Source organism: Astatotilapia calliptera, chromosome 14, assembly GCF_900246225.1.
Source record: "Astatotilapia calliptera chromosome 14, fAstCal1.2, whole genome shotgun sequence".
Classification (NCBI taxonomy): domain Eukaryota; kingdom Metazoa; phylum Chordata; class Actinopteri; order Cichliformes; family Cichlidae; genus Astatotilapia; species Astatotilapia calliptera.
Genome location: NC_039315.1, coordinates 28,272,532 through 28,285,289, shown reverse-complemented (window position 1 = coordinate 28,285,289; position 12,758 = coordinate 28,272,532). Strand labels below are relative to the sequence as shown.

At 42.3% G+C, this 12,758-nt stretch overlaps 2 protein-coding genes across 6 annotated transcripts in view; one reads left to right on the top strand and one right to left on the bottom strand.

Moving 5' to 3' along the window:
* The window catches only part of git1 (G protein-coupled receptor kinase interacting ArfGAP 1), a 25,945-nt gene extending 13,187 nt beyond the window's left edge, over nt 1-12,758 (bottom strand). For 2 of the 5 annotated variants that reach the window (XR_003274435.1, XM_026192430.1), the window contains exons 1-11: nt 12,307-12,758; nt 6,797-6,930; nt 4,479-4,591; nt 3,679-3,784; nt 2,998-3,084; nt 2,755-2,885; nt 2,528-2,622; nt 2,353-2,395; nt 2,129-2,173; nt 1,011-1,059; nt 582-654 (exon numbers count right to left, since the gene is read on the bottom strand). Coding sequence is in view for 4 of the 5 variants with exons in the window: in XM_026192430.1 (XP_026048215.1) it covers nt 582-654; nt 1,011-1,059; nt 2,129-2,173; nt 2,353-2,395; nt 2,528-2,622; nt 2,755-2,885; nt 2,998-3,084; nt 3,679-3,784; nt 4,479-4,591; nt 6,797-6,930; nt 12,307-12,358 (928 nt within the window). In the remaining variant the exon portion in view is untranslated. Of the gene's footprint in view, nt 1-581; nt 655-1,010; nt 1,060-1,675; nt 1,703-2,128; nt 2,174-2,352; nt 2,396-2,527; nt 2,623-2,754; nt 2,886-2,997; nt 3,085-3,678; nt 3,785-4,478; nt 4,592-6,796; nt 6,931-12,306 lie in introns of all 5 variants that reach the window. The other 3 variants (XM_026192431.1, XM_026192433.1, XM_026192432.1) reach the window with 3 other exon arrangements.
* The window catches only part of ankrd13b (ankyrin repeat domain 13B), a 50,288-nt gene continuing 48,686 nt past the window's right edge, over nt 11,157-12,758 (top strand). The window contains exon 1 of the mRNA XM_026192436.1: nt 11,157-11,439. The gene's annotated coding sequence lies outside the window, so the exon portion shown is untranslated. The remainder of the gene's footprint in view (nt 11,440-12,758) is intronic.

The window sequence follows — 12,758 nt, the reverse complement described above, 5'->3', positions numbered from 1 at the left end:
TAAAGCAGAAAATAAATCTGTGAGTGCGCGTTCAAACAACAAGGTCGCCCACATCCAACCACACGCAGCCCATCCACCCACACATCCACAGAGATATAAACAAAGTACAGCGAATCTCTTACAGTGCAGTTTTGTGTGTGCTGTTGGTGGTGTGTCTACAAGTCTATCCCTGCTACTTACCTGTGTGCTTCAGTCAGAAAGCGCGCTCTGACTTTTGCCCATACTGAAGGAAAGGGAGAGAAGAGAAGGAAAAAAGAGAAAGAGCGAAGAGGAGGAGAGAGACTCAAGAATTTGCGAGGCACTTCCTCGCTCCATTCTCCTCCCCCTCTTTCACTCAAAACATTTTGGCCTTCCTCTTTAGCAGTTTTTCCCTTCTCTTGTCGCCCTGTCCTTCATTTCACTTCCTCTTTCTTTGGCGCTTCTTATCTTTATATCAGCTTCACTCCCATAACTTTTCCTCAAAAGTTTTTACATTTTTCTAGTTTGTTTCAACATCAATTGGTCCACAAAGGGGAAAAAGCCCAAACGCACAGGCCCAGGCAGACAGTCGTAGAGGGTATAAAGGAAGCGATAAGGCTCACCTGCATCATTTTCTCTGCGATCCACCTCGTCATAGACGTCCATTGCTAGCTCCTCAAACAGCCGATTGTTGAGCTGCCACACATGCGCACACAAATTGACATTAGCGGGTCTTATTCTACATGTCTATATAGATACAGCACGTGCTGAACAATAAGCATCAGCGTGACAAACCAGAGAGAGCAGATGAAATAAAATGAATTTAATAACAATCTCTCAGATTGACATGGAGAGAACAAACAGCTATGAGCAGAAAATCTGTTTGTGACAACAACTTTTCTTTTCACCCAACAAAAACTCTTTTCTTGTATTTTTTATTTTTTTATTTTTTTACTTTCAAGAACCTGTTTAAAAAAAAAACAAATCCCCCCAAAACACAACAGCCTGTTGCTTTTGACATTATAACCATAAGCTATGTAAATTCAACTCACCGCTTGGAGCTTCTTCTTGGCAGCCTTGGCCAGTTCTGAGAGGTCCAGACTAGAACAAAAACACAGAAGATGACAATCAAAAAGGCATCGTAAATATACAGTGGAATAAAGTCGCAGGGAGGAAGGGGACAGGGGAGGGAGATATGAGATGGAAGAAAAAAAGTGAGAGGGGTGGAGGTGGAAAGGGAGTTTTTTCTAGAATGAGGAGGGAAGGCGGGACAACTTGTTCTACTGGTGACTGCTGGTCAGGTAACAACAGCAATATAAATGTGAGTTGGCTTTCACATATTATGCTGTAAGGGTGTCAAGTTTGTGACACAGTGAGATTACAGAGATTCGAAGCTTTAAAGACTGATCTGAAACTCTTTAAATATGCTCTCGCTATGGCCAAAGATGTCACTAAGGATACACGCGGAAGTAAACTTTGAATATGCGAAAAAGCCTGGTGTGATTCAAACACTCGACAGTCTTTCAGTTACAAGACTTCTTGATTGTTTACATCTGTTTAAATCTTTACAGCTTTATAATCTATAAACAACTGTTCAATGCCACTCAAGAAAAGCTGGATGCATTGTGGGATACATGAGAGATGGAAGTATACAGAGAGGGGACCGATGGGGAGAAAGAGATTCTGGGGGAAAAAAGAACAAGGAAAGTAAAGATACCTCTGTGTCGGGCACTTAGGACGAGCTCTGACTCCACCAAGCACAGCGAAATGGAGAACAGAAGTGAGAAAAACAAGAGAAACAGACAGAAAGAAGGGGAAGAAAAGCCACATGAAAACAGCTTTAATTGTTGTTAACAAGAGGAACCATTCACCAGAAACAGAACAGATGCAAGTGGAGTTAAGATGACAGCACAGAAGTAAGACCCATTTCAGTAACGAACAGATCTGGAGGTGCAACACATCTCTGAACTGTAGCTGAGAAAACCCAGCGCCCATCAAACAAGTGAAAGAAGCCGTGCTAAGAAATGCTGAACTCGATGTGTCATGGCCTGAGCACTCGTGTGTCTTTCAAATCCACGCTGCAGTTCAGCATTACTTAACCAAGCGCGCTTCAAGTATCTACCTCACCAAATTCACAGTGAACAGACAGCTTAATAAAGACTTCCTTTACCTAACTCCTTTGTGGGGGCTTTGGTGCCACCCTGTGGTCAGAACACTAAATTATATCAATACATACATGTCAGACAGAGAAATTAAGCAGTCACAGAAGTAAGGCAAGTTTGGCAGCTGCAAGTTTAATCATGTAGATATTTGTTTTCAGGCAATTAAACGACAACAGACTTGCAGCTGTTCATAATCAACTTAAGACAATAAAAATGATCATTTGGTCCATACCTGTCTGCCATTTGAGGAATGATATAGTGGCCATTCTTGTGATCTGGGAGAGAAGAGAAAAACGTAACAACCAAGTAACAAAAATCTACCACAGTACGTTACTGAGGTTAACTGCTGTGCTTAAAGGCATGTGAAGAGGAGAACAAAAACAAGAAAAACTGGTGCATTAGGTTACCTGGACGCCGACCGCACAGGTAGAAGGCTAACCTGTCCGTCAGCTCATACTGACACTCTACCAGACGCTCTGCTAGCTCTATATGGCCCGCCTGCCTGGAACACACACGCGCACATGAAATGATTCTACTTGTGTTGTGTTTACCATTAGATGACTCAATTCCAGAGCTGAACAGGGTCTAAATGCAGGTTTTGTATTTACTGAATTGTGCTTTCAAATTCCTGTACCTAGCATAGTCCATAGGTGTGCGTCCGTTAATGTCAGGCGATCCAGGGTCTGCACCATACACCACGAGCAGCTCAGCCTGCAAGATCTGCCCTGCCTTGGCTGCCACATGAAGTGGGGTAGTGCCTTTCTCCTGTGGGACACACACAGAAACACAGTCACAAAAAGAGACGCCTGGCATAAAGAGAGTAAGTTAACAGCACAAGACAAAATGTGAGTCAGTGGTAGATTTATTTTGTCCTGACCGGGTGGAAGAAGTTGGCCTGAGCGCCGAGGGACAGGAGCCGAAGACACGTCTCTAAACTCCCCGTCCGCACGCTTGAATGAAGTTGCTAATAGAGAGGGAGAAACAGACAGGTAGAGAGGAGAGAGAGAAACGGGGGGGGTCAGGGCGGAAAGATTAAACATCACAGAGAGAAGGAAACAAACTGAATTCCCTTATTAGCCCATAGAGGCAGCACAGCGCTAGAGATGATTATTGCATCCTGCTGTGTCATTCAGATCACTCCCTGCTGGGTTGGGGGGGGGGGGGGGGGGGGGGTAATAAGTAAAAGAGCATCTGTGTGTGTTTGCCTGAGTGCATGCTTATGTGCAACGTCTGCTACTGACATTCATAAAGGAAACAACCTTTGTGCTTAGACTTGCTGTTCCACAGTATAGCTGTGTCAGTATAGGCTAATTAACCTGAACTCATAACATCCTACCCATCAGCTCAGTACAGAGTAACATTAGAGCGCAGATTAAAGACAATACTGGTTTTCTGTTATCATCCAAACAAGTGCAGAATCCTTCACTTAGCGGATAAAAGAAAGCATGCTTATAGGTCTACAGATGACAAGTCGAGTTAAATTATTCTCTAATTGTTTATCAAGAAAAAACAAGTGTCGCACGTATTCAAGTCAGCAGCTGTGTTTACGTTTTCTTACCTTACTGAGATCTTTAGTGGTGACGCCGTCGTCATCACGACAGGGCAGCTTGTGCACGAATGCGAGCATCTGGTATTTGGCTCTGATGAACTCTGACTTGGTGGGACTGCACAGGAGGGGAAGTTGAGATGGTTACCAAAAGCCCAGGCCTCAAAGGTAAACAAGAACACTCGAGGACAAAATATGTGGAACTGCAATTCATGCAATAAACCCTATTATACAGGAAAATGCGTTTTAGCATCATGACTGCAAGTGCATATGGCGCCCCACCGAGGGATTTGAAGCCCCACTAGAGGTAAGGTCATTTTGATTTGACTTCATTTTTCCCTCTCACCCCCTCACTCTCATCAAATAGAAAGATCAGGCGCCTTTCTCTGTGAGGTACAGACACAGAAAGTGCTGTAATAATAGACAAACAGCCCCCCAGCAGTAATAAATAATCTCTACAGTGAACCGAACTGATGGGTTATGCCTAGTTTCCCAGTTTGCTTTACATAAATGGATAAAGAAATAAATCTGATGAACACTGCAGAGGTTTTTAAGAGGCAGTTCACACTAAACCTCCATTTTCCGGTGAAAAAGAAATGAGCAAATATTTTTCCTGCGGGTCCCGATCTCATGACTCTCCCAAAGCCATATTTCAGCCCACAATGCACTAATGTACTTAGAAACAAATACTAGTTGCAATTGTTCTTCACCAGTCAAAAAAAAAGAGAGAGAGAGAAAAATTATGCTTACAAAGGGACAATAATTTCTCTGTGTCCTAATGTGGATTTTGAGCCCGTGCAGAGCATACTTACTGGACTTTGTCCTGGGGGTTCGGTTTCCTGCGGCCACTCTGCACCTGAGCCGGGTCCAGGAGACTGTGTTCCCATATGGAGTTGGCCCCGTTACTGGCCAAGGTCTGAACCATCTGAAACACAAACGCGTACACACACACACACACACACACACAGAAGTGACTCAGTGATGGTTTGCTGTCATGAGCATGTTTTATTAAAGTCAGTGTAAAGCAGTGTGTTTGGAGTTTGTCACACGGAAGAAAAATGTGTTATCCTCTGGCTAAACTGACTGTTAATCACAGAAAATTAGGTTTCAATATCCTGAAAAAAAGAAAAAGCAATATTCTCTGCTTGGAGACGCTGTCTACTGAAGATGCTACGACTGTGCGCCCAATCATGGGAAGGCAGTTTCTTATGAAGATAAAGTACCTCTACAATTTGAGAAATGGATTATCAATCTAGAAGCTTTTTCTGTACAACAACCAGGCGATCAGCTCATTATGACCACCTGCCTAATATTGTGTTGGTCCCCCTTTTGCTGTCAAAACAGCCCTGACCCATCCAGGCACGGACTCCACTGGACCCTGTGTGCTGTGGTATCTGGTACCAAGATGTTAGCAACAGATTGCAAAGAAACCTTTAAGTTTAAACATTGAAGCCCTGCAAGCTGCGCGGTGCAGAAATGATTCATCAGACCAGGCCACCTTCTTTCATTGCTCTGTGGTCCAGTACTGATCCTCATGTGCCTACTGTTAGTGCTTTCAGCAGCTGATTGGGGTCAGCATGGGCGCACTGTCTGGTCTACAGCTGAGGCCCTACTGTGATGCTCTGTGTATTCTGACAGCAGTAACCTTTTCAGCAACGTGAGCTATAGTAGAATGTTTGTAGAATCAGACCACATAGTCCAACCTTCACTCTCCAGTGAGCCTCCGCTGCCCATGACTCTGTCACCCGTTCATCCACAGACAACCTGCTGTTAGGGCGTTTTCACATCTGATTCGTACTCTGGTTCAAATCAGTTAATGAGTCGGTAAACTTGTAGCCGTTCCCCCGTGCTTTGGTTTGTTTTCACGCAGAGAAAAATCCAAGTGAACTCCAAGTGAACCAGAATGTGTCACTACAAACCACGTGACAATGTTCAGTCTGCTTACTAGCCAGATGTGTCTGGAAGAAGGCGCAGTGTTCTGGACTATAACAGAATTTACTTTCATTAGCATTTGCAGATCTATCAGATTCTAACCCCTAACCCTGTGTGGCTGCTGGATGTTTTTAGCTCAAACTTGCTAATTGGTTTGGATCTAGGTGGGATCACATTCACACCATAAACCCCTCCAAAGGTTCTCGGTGCAGTCGTTGTGGTCTGCACCTGAGTGTGATTACAGTGTTTGCACCTGCACACATGAACCACACTAAAAAGGAAAATGAACCAAGTTTGACTTAAACGGATCAAAAACCGCACGTGTGCAAATACCCTTAGAGGTGCACAGGGCCGGAACCACCATACATTGATTGTGTGTGTGTGTGTGTGTGTGTGTGTGTGTGTGTGTGTGTGTGTGTGTGTGTGTGTGTGTGTGTCTGTGTGTGTGTCTGTGTGTGTGTGTATTTCTTTAGGTCACAAGACCATCACATTTACTAACATTAGCAAATGTTTCATGAAAACGATGCTTTTCTACAACATGCAAAAGTCACATTCAGAAAGTAGAAGACTTCCTGGGGTCTACTGATGCTAATGCAGTTCTATATGTTTTAAAATTACATCAGTGTTATGACTCCAGTGCATCACTGAAACATAATTTCTGGACTGGCCAGAAAATATTGGAAGAAATTAGTTTAACAGCTTATTTTCATAATTCAGTATCATATAGCTCACAGTCACAGTGATTTCTGTAACTATTATCTAACACATATAATGTGTTACGAAATAAATCTAAATTATCTTCAGTAAAGCTGCAGAACAACCCTGATACACATTTGTGCTCTACACTGGAATCAAAACTGGTTATAAAACCAATAAAGCCAAAAACTCCCACACTCCTCATGCCTCCTTAATTACAGGATGAAGCTGAAGCAGCACTAAGCACCTAAACCTGCATTAAGGCCATACTGAGACGAACACAGATATACAACAAGAGTACAGACAGACTCACAGATCAAAGTTAAACTAGATGATCAAATAAAAAATAAACACAAACTGCAGTACTGTGGATTTGCATCTTCTGAGCTGACTAAGATTTCTGCAGTAGCTCTTCTTTCGGTGGCACTATTCTGGGTACTGCGTTTGTCTCACAAGCCCTTCCCCGTTTCTCATTCCTTCGCTCTTCATTTCTCAGACTTACCTGCAGTAGGGAGGGAGGCCATCCGCTGTGCCTCAGGTGCTTGACTATGGAGATGTGGCGGCCTAAACTGCGGTGGACCGAACAGCATTCATCACAAATCAGGACCCCTCGGTTGATACTGGTCCAGCCCGGGTCTGACAGACAGAAATACACAGAAAGCATTAGGATTTTCATAAGCACACTGTGACTGATAATTAGATTTTGGAGATTTTTAAAAATATTAAGTGCTTTCCATCCAGGCCACACGAACATACTCATAAATATCCACGATTTATGACGTGGGTGGTCCAAATTACAGTTTACTACACAACTATAATGCCATTTTTCCCAAGGAAGAGATGCAGTCTACCTACACTGCTACTCTTTTGGGCTTCAGTCAATATCAAGTCAAACATATGTGCGTCTTTTTTTATAGGTCTTTTTATCTGCTTCTGAGCAAAACCACATGATGGATAAAATAAAGATGAGTACCAGACAGTGATCCTGTCACAGATATTCCAATTAAGTTTCTAAGTTTTATACATTTCTCAGCTGAATGAGCACCTGGTTTGTATTATGCACATTAAGAGTAAAGCAGGATGTATATGTCAGTAATAAATCAAAGGGCTTTTATAACTGAGAGAATTTTGAATAAAAACTGGGTTATTGAAAAGACAAGAACTAGACATTTTTAAATATTAACTCTGAAAACTGACTTAAATAATGCAGAAATGAATCATGTGAAAGCACAACTATGTGGACACAGCTACATGGTTAACACTGTTGCCTCATAGCAAGAAGGTCTGAGACTCAAATTAGCCCATCTGGCCGGAGCCTTTCTGTTTAGTTTGTATGTTCTCCCCATTGCCTATAGGTGCAAATGGTTATCTGTCTCTATATGTTAGCCCTGCGACCAGCTGGCGACCTGTCCAAGCTGGCTGTACCTCGCCTTTTTCCCTATGACCATGGGATAGGCTCCAGCCCCTCCGTGATCCTAAATTTGATGGACAGATGATTCGACATTTCCATATATCAGATAGTCTTTTTTTTTTCTTTTAGGCATATTACATATTAAAGTGATTTCCCTAACATTCATTATGTGCATGTATGTATTTACTCATTAACGCTCTCCCCGACTTTGCCCAGATCAGCTGGTGTTGCAGACTGCCCTCTGGTTGACAAACTATGCAACACTCAAAACACAGTTGAAGGGTGTTTCTCCCTTTTATCTTTTACTTTTTTATTCTCATTTATCATCTGTTATAAACGCTAAAGCCGATGAGCAAATAGTTAATACTGGCTTATAATATCAGTTTGCTTGGTCAGGCTCTGATTGCAATCAATTTTAGATATTCCTGTGAAGAACTGTGCAAGTCTGATAAGAAACAGTTATAAATAGCATTTTTACAAATATACACGTTAGCTTGCACCTTACAGTCATAAACAGCTAGGAATGAGACAAGTTGTACTTTGCTGCCACCACTAAATATTACTAGTTTATTACAATGGCTTGACAAAGAAACCTGTTTTAATACCTAAGAGAAGAAACATATCTCTAAATGGGTGCAAATGAGGTGAGGAAGTGAAGGGCAGCAGCAAAGGCCAGTGCCAGTCCAATGACACTGAAAGACTGAGTCTGGGTTATGTTTATGCCCTCAGGACCCTGACGCGATGAATGCCTCACAACTAACACAGTCTGCAGTATCAAAACAAGCATCTGCACACTTACATGCACACTGTTCACGCCCAAACGCACACACATATCTACAATGTGTGTTGGTCACACTCAGCCTGGGATAAAAACTGTCTGGGCTTAGGGTATTAATGGAGCTAAAATAGTCCATCATCAGATGAACCGGCGTGCTTTAAGTCTTTTTGCCCATAGAAAAAAAGAGGGAAAAAAAAGAAATATGAAATGCAAAATGGCTTTGAAAAAAGCAATAGCTCAGTTTAGAACAGCAGCCCCGTAGGCTTTAAAGGCCTCAGCAATTTAATTCCTTAATCTGTGTAATAAATATTAAAAAAAACTCCCACAGGCTAGGCTATCTGCCTGGTCTGCTAAATCAATATGAGGCTATGCCATTAAGCTATTAGAAAGTGGATAGACTATTAGCAGTGCTGTATTGGTGAAATCTGCAGCATGTTGCTGCATAATGTTGCCTAAAGTTGGCCTAATTCATCAATCTAGTATAGCATTTGTTTTTATAAGTGTCAGCTAACCCTGCACAAAAACATATGCTACAAATGAGTGCAAGTTTTTAAAATTGTGTTACACTCCACTCTTAAACACTGAGATAACATGTTGCACACATCTGCATACTTTGGCCGTTAACGAGTTAGCTTCAGGCTTGTTTGGTGTATATCACAATATATACACATATTTGTGTTTATATACAATATAAACACAATTAATACAGTGTTTAATTGTACTAAGTGTCAGCTTGCCGGATTTACTCCATCTTACTTCTAATTTTAACCAAACACAGCAACAACAGCAAAGCCTGACAGGGACACCAACACGACATATCGACTCAACCCCGCTGTTCTCTTCTGTGAATAGTTGCACAAGAGTTTCAGTTTCCTAAACAAATGCATCTGTGCGAAATAAAGAGTTTACTATAGTGACGATGTGATTCATTGTTGCCCGTAAACTGTGCAGATTGCCATGGTGTGACATTAAAGACTCCTGAAGCTTGGCTACGAAAAGGAGTATCAGTCGTCCTTTGTAGCCATGCCATTGAGTTATCCCCCAGTATGACACAAAGCTGGGTAGTAGGGAGGTGGCCTGTCACCAGGGGCTAGGTCAGCATTTTGCAGAAAGCACTGCGTGCGTGTGTGCGTAAGTCGCAAGGAGGGGCTGCATGCAGAGAGATGATGGTTGTAGAAGAAATGCACGGCTAGTAACAGGTACGCGAACAAGCCATCTACCATTGTGAATGCCTTATTTTGTCTAGTAAATAAACTAAAGCTTTAAAATATAACTAATATGTCACAGATAATGTGCATTTAATTATTCTGCAAGTTAATATAGTATCAACGAAAGGAGTTCAGCTGGGGTTTCATCAGTATGTAAAAAGTAACTCAAGGGGAACCAGAAAAGGAAAATAGGTGCTGAAGCATGTTAGTAAGTAATAACAGCAAGGTGTACAATGCAAGGCTGGACTGCAGCATTTAGACATAGGGGTGGGTTTTTATAATCGATTCATCGATTAAAATCGATTCTGGCTTGGATAACGTAAAATCGATTCATTAAAATCCTGAATCGATTTTTTAATATAAATTTATTTTGTCCGAAATGCCAGAATCTCTGGTGACATCTCACAAAATTTCAAGAACCACCAAACAGTAAATGAGAGCAGGTACAGGGATTCTGCACATAGACTTAAACACACAGCGCGACCCGCGGATCAGAATCAGTTAGATGTTGCCTTTCTCACAGTCGGGGCTGAAAGCCGACAGCTCGCTGATCCGGGTCCGCGCTTTGTGTTCACGCCCTTTATGCGCTGATTCTAAAGCTGTTAGTTTGATCTCTCTCCAAACAATATTGACCGAACCAGCAGCAAAAGAAGATCCAAACGCTTCACATAAACATCGTCATGAATTCCCTCTTTTACTGTTTTGCTTCCATTGCGATGCGCAGCTCTCTCTCTCTCCCTCCCCCTCTCTCCCTCTCTCGAACAGTTTCGCTTTCTTCATTATTCGCTTGCTTGTTACGCACAAGTCTACTGTTGTTTACAGTGCTGTCGGCCGCTGTTTTTTTCCCTTTTACATTCTTCCGAAAAGAAAACCTCATTTCTGCTGTTCAATACTGAACAAATTTAAACTTTTTAATATTATTCAAAATGCAAAATGCTTAGCCGTGTGTCTAATAAAACCGCTGTAACGTCAGAGGTAATGTTCATTAATTAATGGTTTTCTTTCGTTTTTGATGTACTGCAGAATATTTTTATAAAATCCCAGGCCAGGAAAATCACCTTCATGTTTTTCTGTGTTTTATCCTCAGCTACTTTGACACAAAGGCATCTGCTGTGATGCTCACACCTTGGATAAAGTCTTGCGAGTGTCAGCTTCCTTTTTATAGATACAAAAATATGTAAATGTTCTGATCTGAATTATACTTCTGACTGTCAAAATTTCCCAGATTTAAATCGAATCGAATCAAATTAAATCGAATCGTGGATCGAATCGATTTGGGACCTTGTGAATCGGAATTGAATCGATTCTAGAAATCAGTGACGATACCCAGCCCTATTAGACAGTTAAGAGTTATCAGGGGTCGCAGCTGTCATAAGAGCAGCTGCTGCACATGTATACATGAATGAACGCAAGCAAGGCACACAAGATCACCAATGATCAAGGGGATCGAACTGAAACAGCACGTGCATTTGGGGCTACATACGAAGGGTCTTATTGACATTGTCTCTAACTCAGATTTTAACAAACACAGATGGGGCCAAAGGAGAAGTGGGTTGGAAACTAAGCTAGAATTATGGATGGCCATTGTAGTGGAAATCACTACGCCCTGAACAGTATGGATGAAAGCTAAGGCAGGTGAAGCTAGAAATTATGTCCCTTTTCCTTTAAAAACAACAACAACAACTTTGTGTTGTACTAGATTAATGGAACTGAGGTGGCTTTTAAATGATTTTGAGGTACAACTACAGGTATGGCTCATTTCAGGTTTATGTTGAACTGTGCTCCAACTTAGGATGACTGTAAACTGAATTTACTCCTATTAATTCTCACTATTTTATTTCTTAACTTTACTGGAGATATTCTAAAATTATCAAGTTAAACAAACAGAAACTCTAATTAAGTTTTTGATACTTTACTGTATTTTTTAAGCCAAATTGTTGTTAAAGCTACTGACTGGTCGCTGACGCTTTAGCTGAATCAGCTTGGCAATAACTTGGCGTTTAGCAAAAGTTAGCTAAAGTAGCTAACGTCATAGCTAAGCTAGCAGTATAAAAAGCACGAACTCCAAAAGCCACGGGCAAGTGCTAACAATATGATAGCTGTCCATCGATATAAATGTATTATTATATCTTAGGACATTCACTCTACCATAAATTCTTCTATCACACAGCTGCATAATGACTCAAAATCGCCAGCTCGCTAGCCAAGCTAAGCTAACGTGTTCGGAAGTCTGTCCCGGTCACGAAAATCAAAACAAACGTCTCTTCGAGTGGAAAGGCAGCATAAAGCTGACAATGGGATCTTAAACTGCCCCAAATAAACTACTCGTTCTTACATATGGCCATGGTCAAATAAATATACCTATCAAGTTATTCAATGGTTTACATTAACGTTGAGCAGCTGTTAGCTAGAGATATTCTCCCGTTGTGGCAACACGCCTATTTTTTCCAGTGTTTATTTTGGGCCTAAACGACGCTTTGCAGCCCTGGCCGTTTTCCTGCTCTGCAGACCCTCTGACAATGACAGCAACTTCGGCCTTGTTCTCCCACCACGTCGCCCCCATCGACGCATTGTTCCAGTCCCATGGTCTGTTTTCCTTTTTTTCTGTTCCTTACCTGGCGCACTGCAGTCAGCGCAGACTTCTGTTCTTTGTAGCTTTCTCGACATCTCGAAAGTGGATGAAACGAAGAGGTGGATGTCGGCGATGATGTGAATATTCGCCCGTCTTCCCCCCCCCCCCCCGGAGCTACAGACCGACGTCTGCCGTCAACCGATGCGGCCCCTGAATCCCCGGAAGCCGGGTGGTATGATCGGCTTTTCCCCCGGCCAGCTGACGACGACTGAGCTTCCCGTTAATTCCAGCGGTCTGTTCGCCCACGTTCGCTGATGAACTCCGAGGCTGGATCCAAGTTATGTGAACATAGTTAATCTGTTTGTATAAAGGATCTCATCTCGGAATATTGCTACAGTAAATCTGTTCCTTGCATTGCCTGCAACTCACCGAGAGACGGCAGCTCTTTACCTGACAGTATCCGCGCTCGCGCTCACTCACACGCGCTCACTCTCT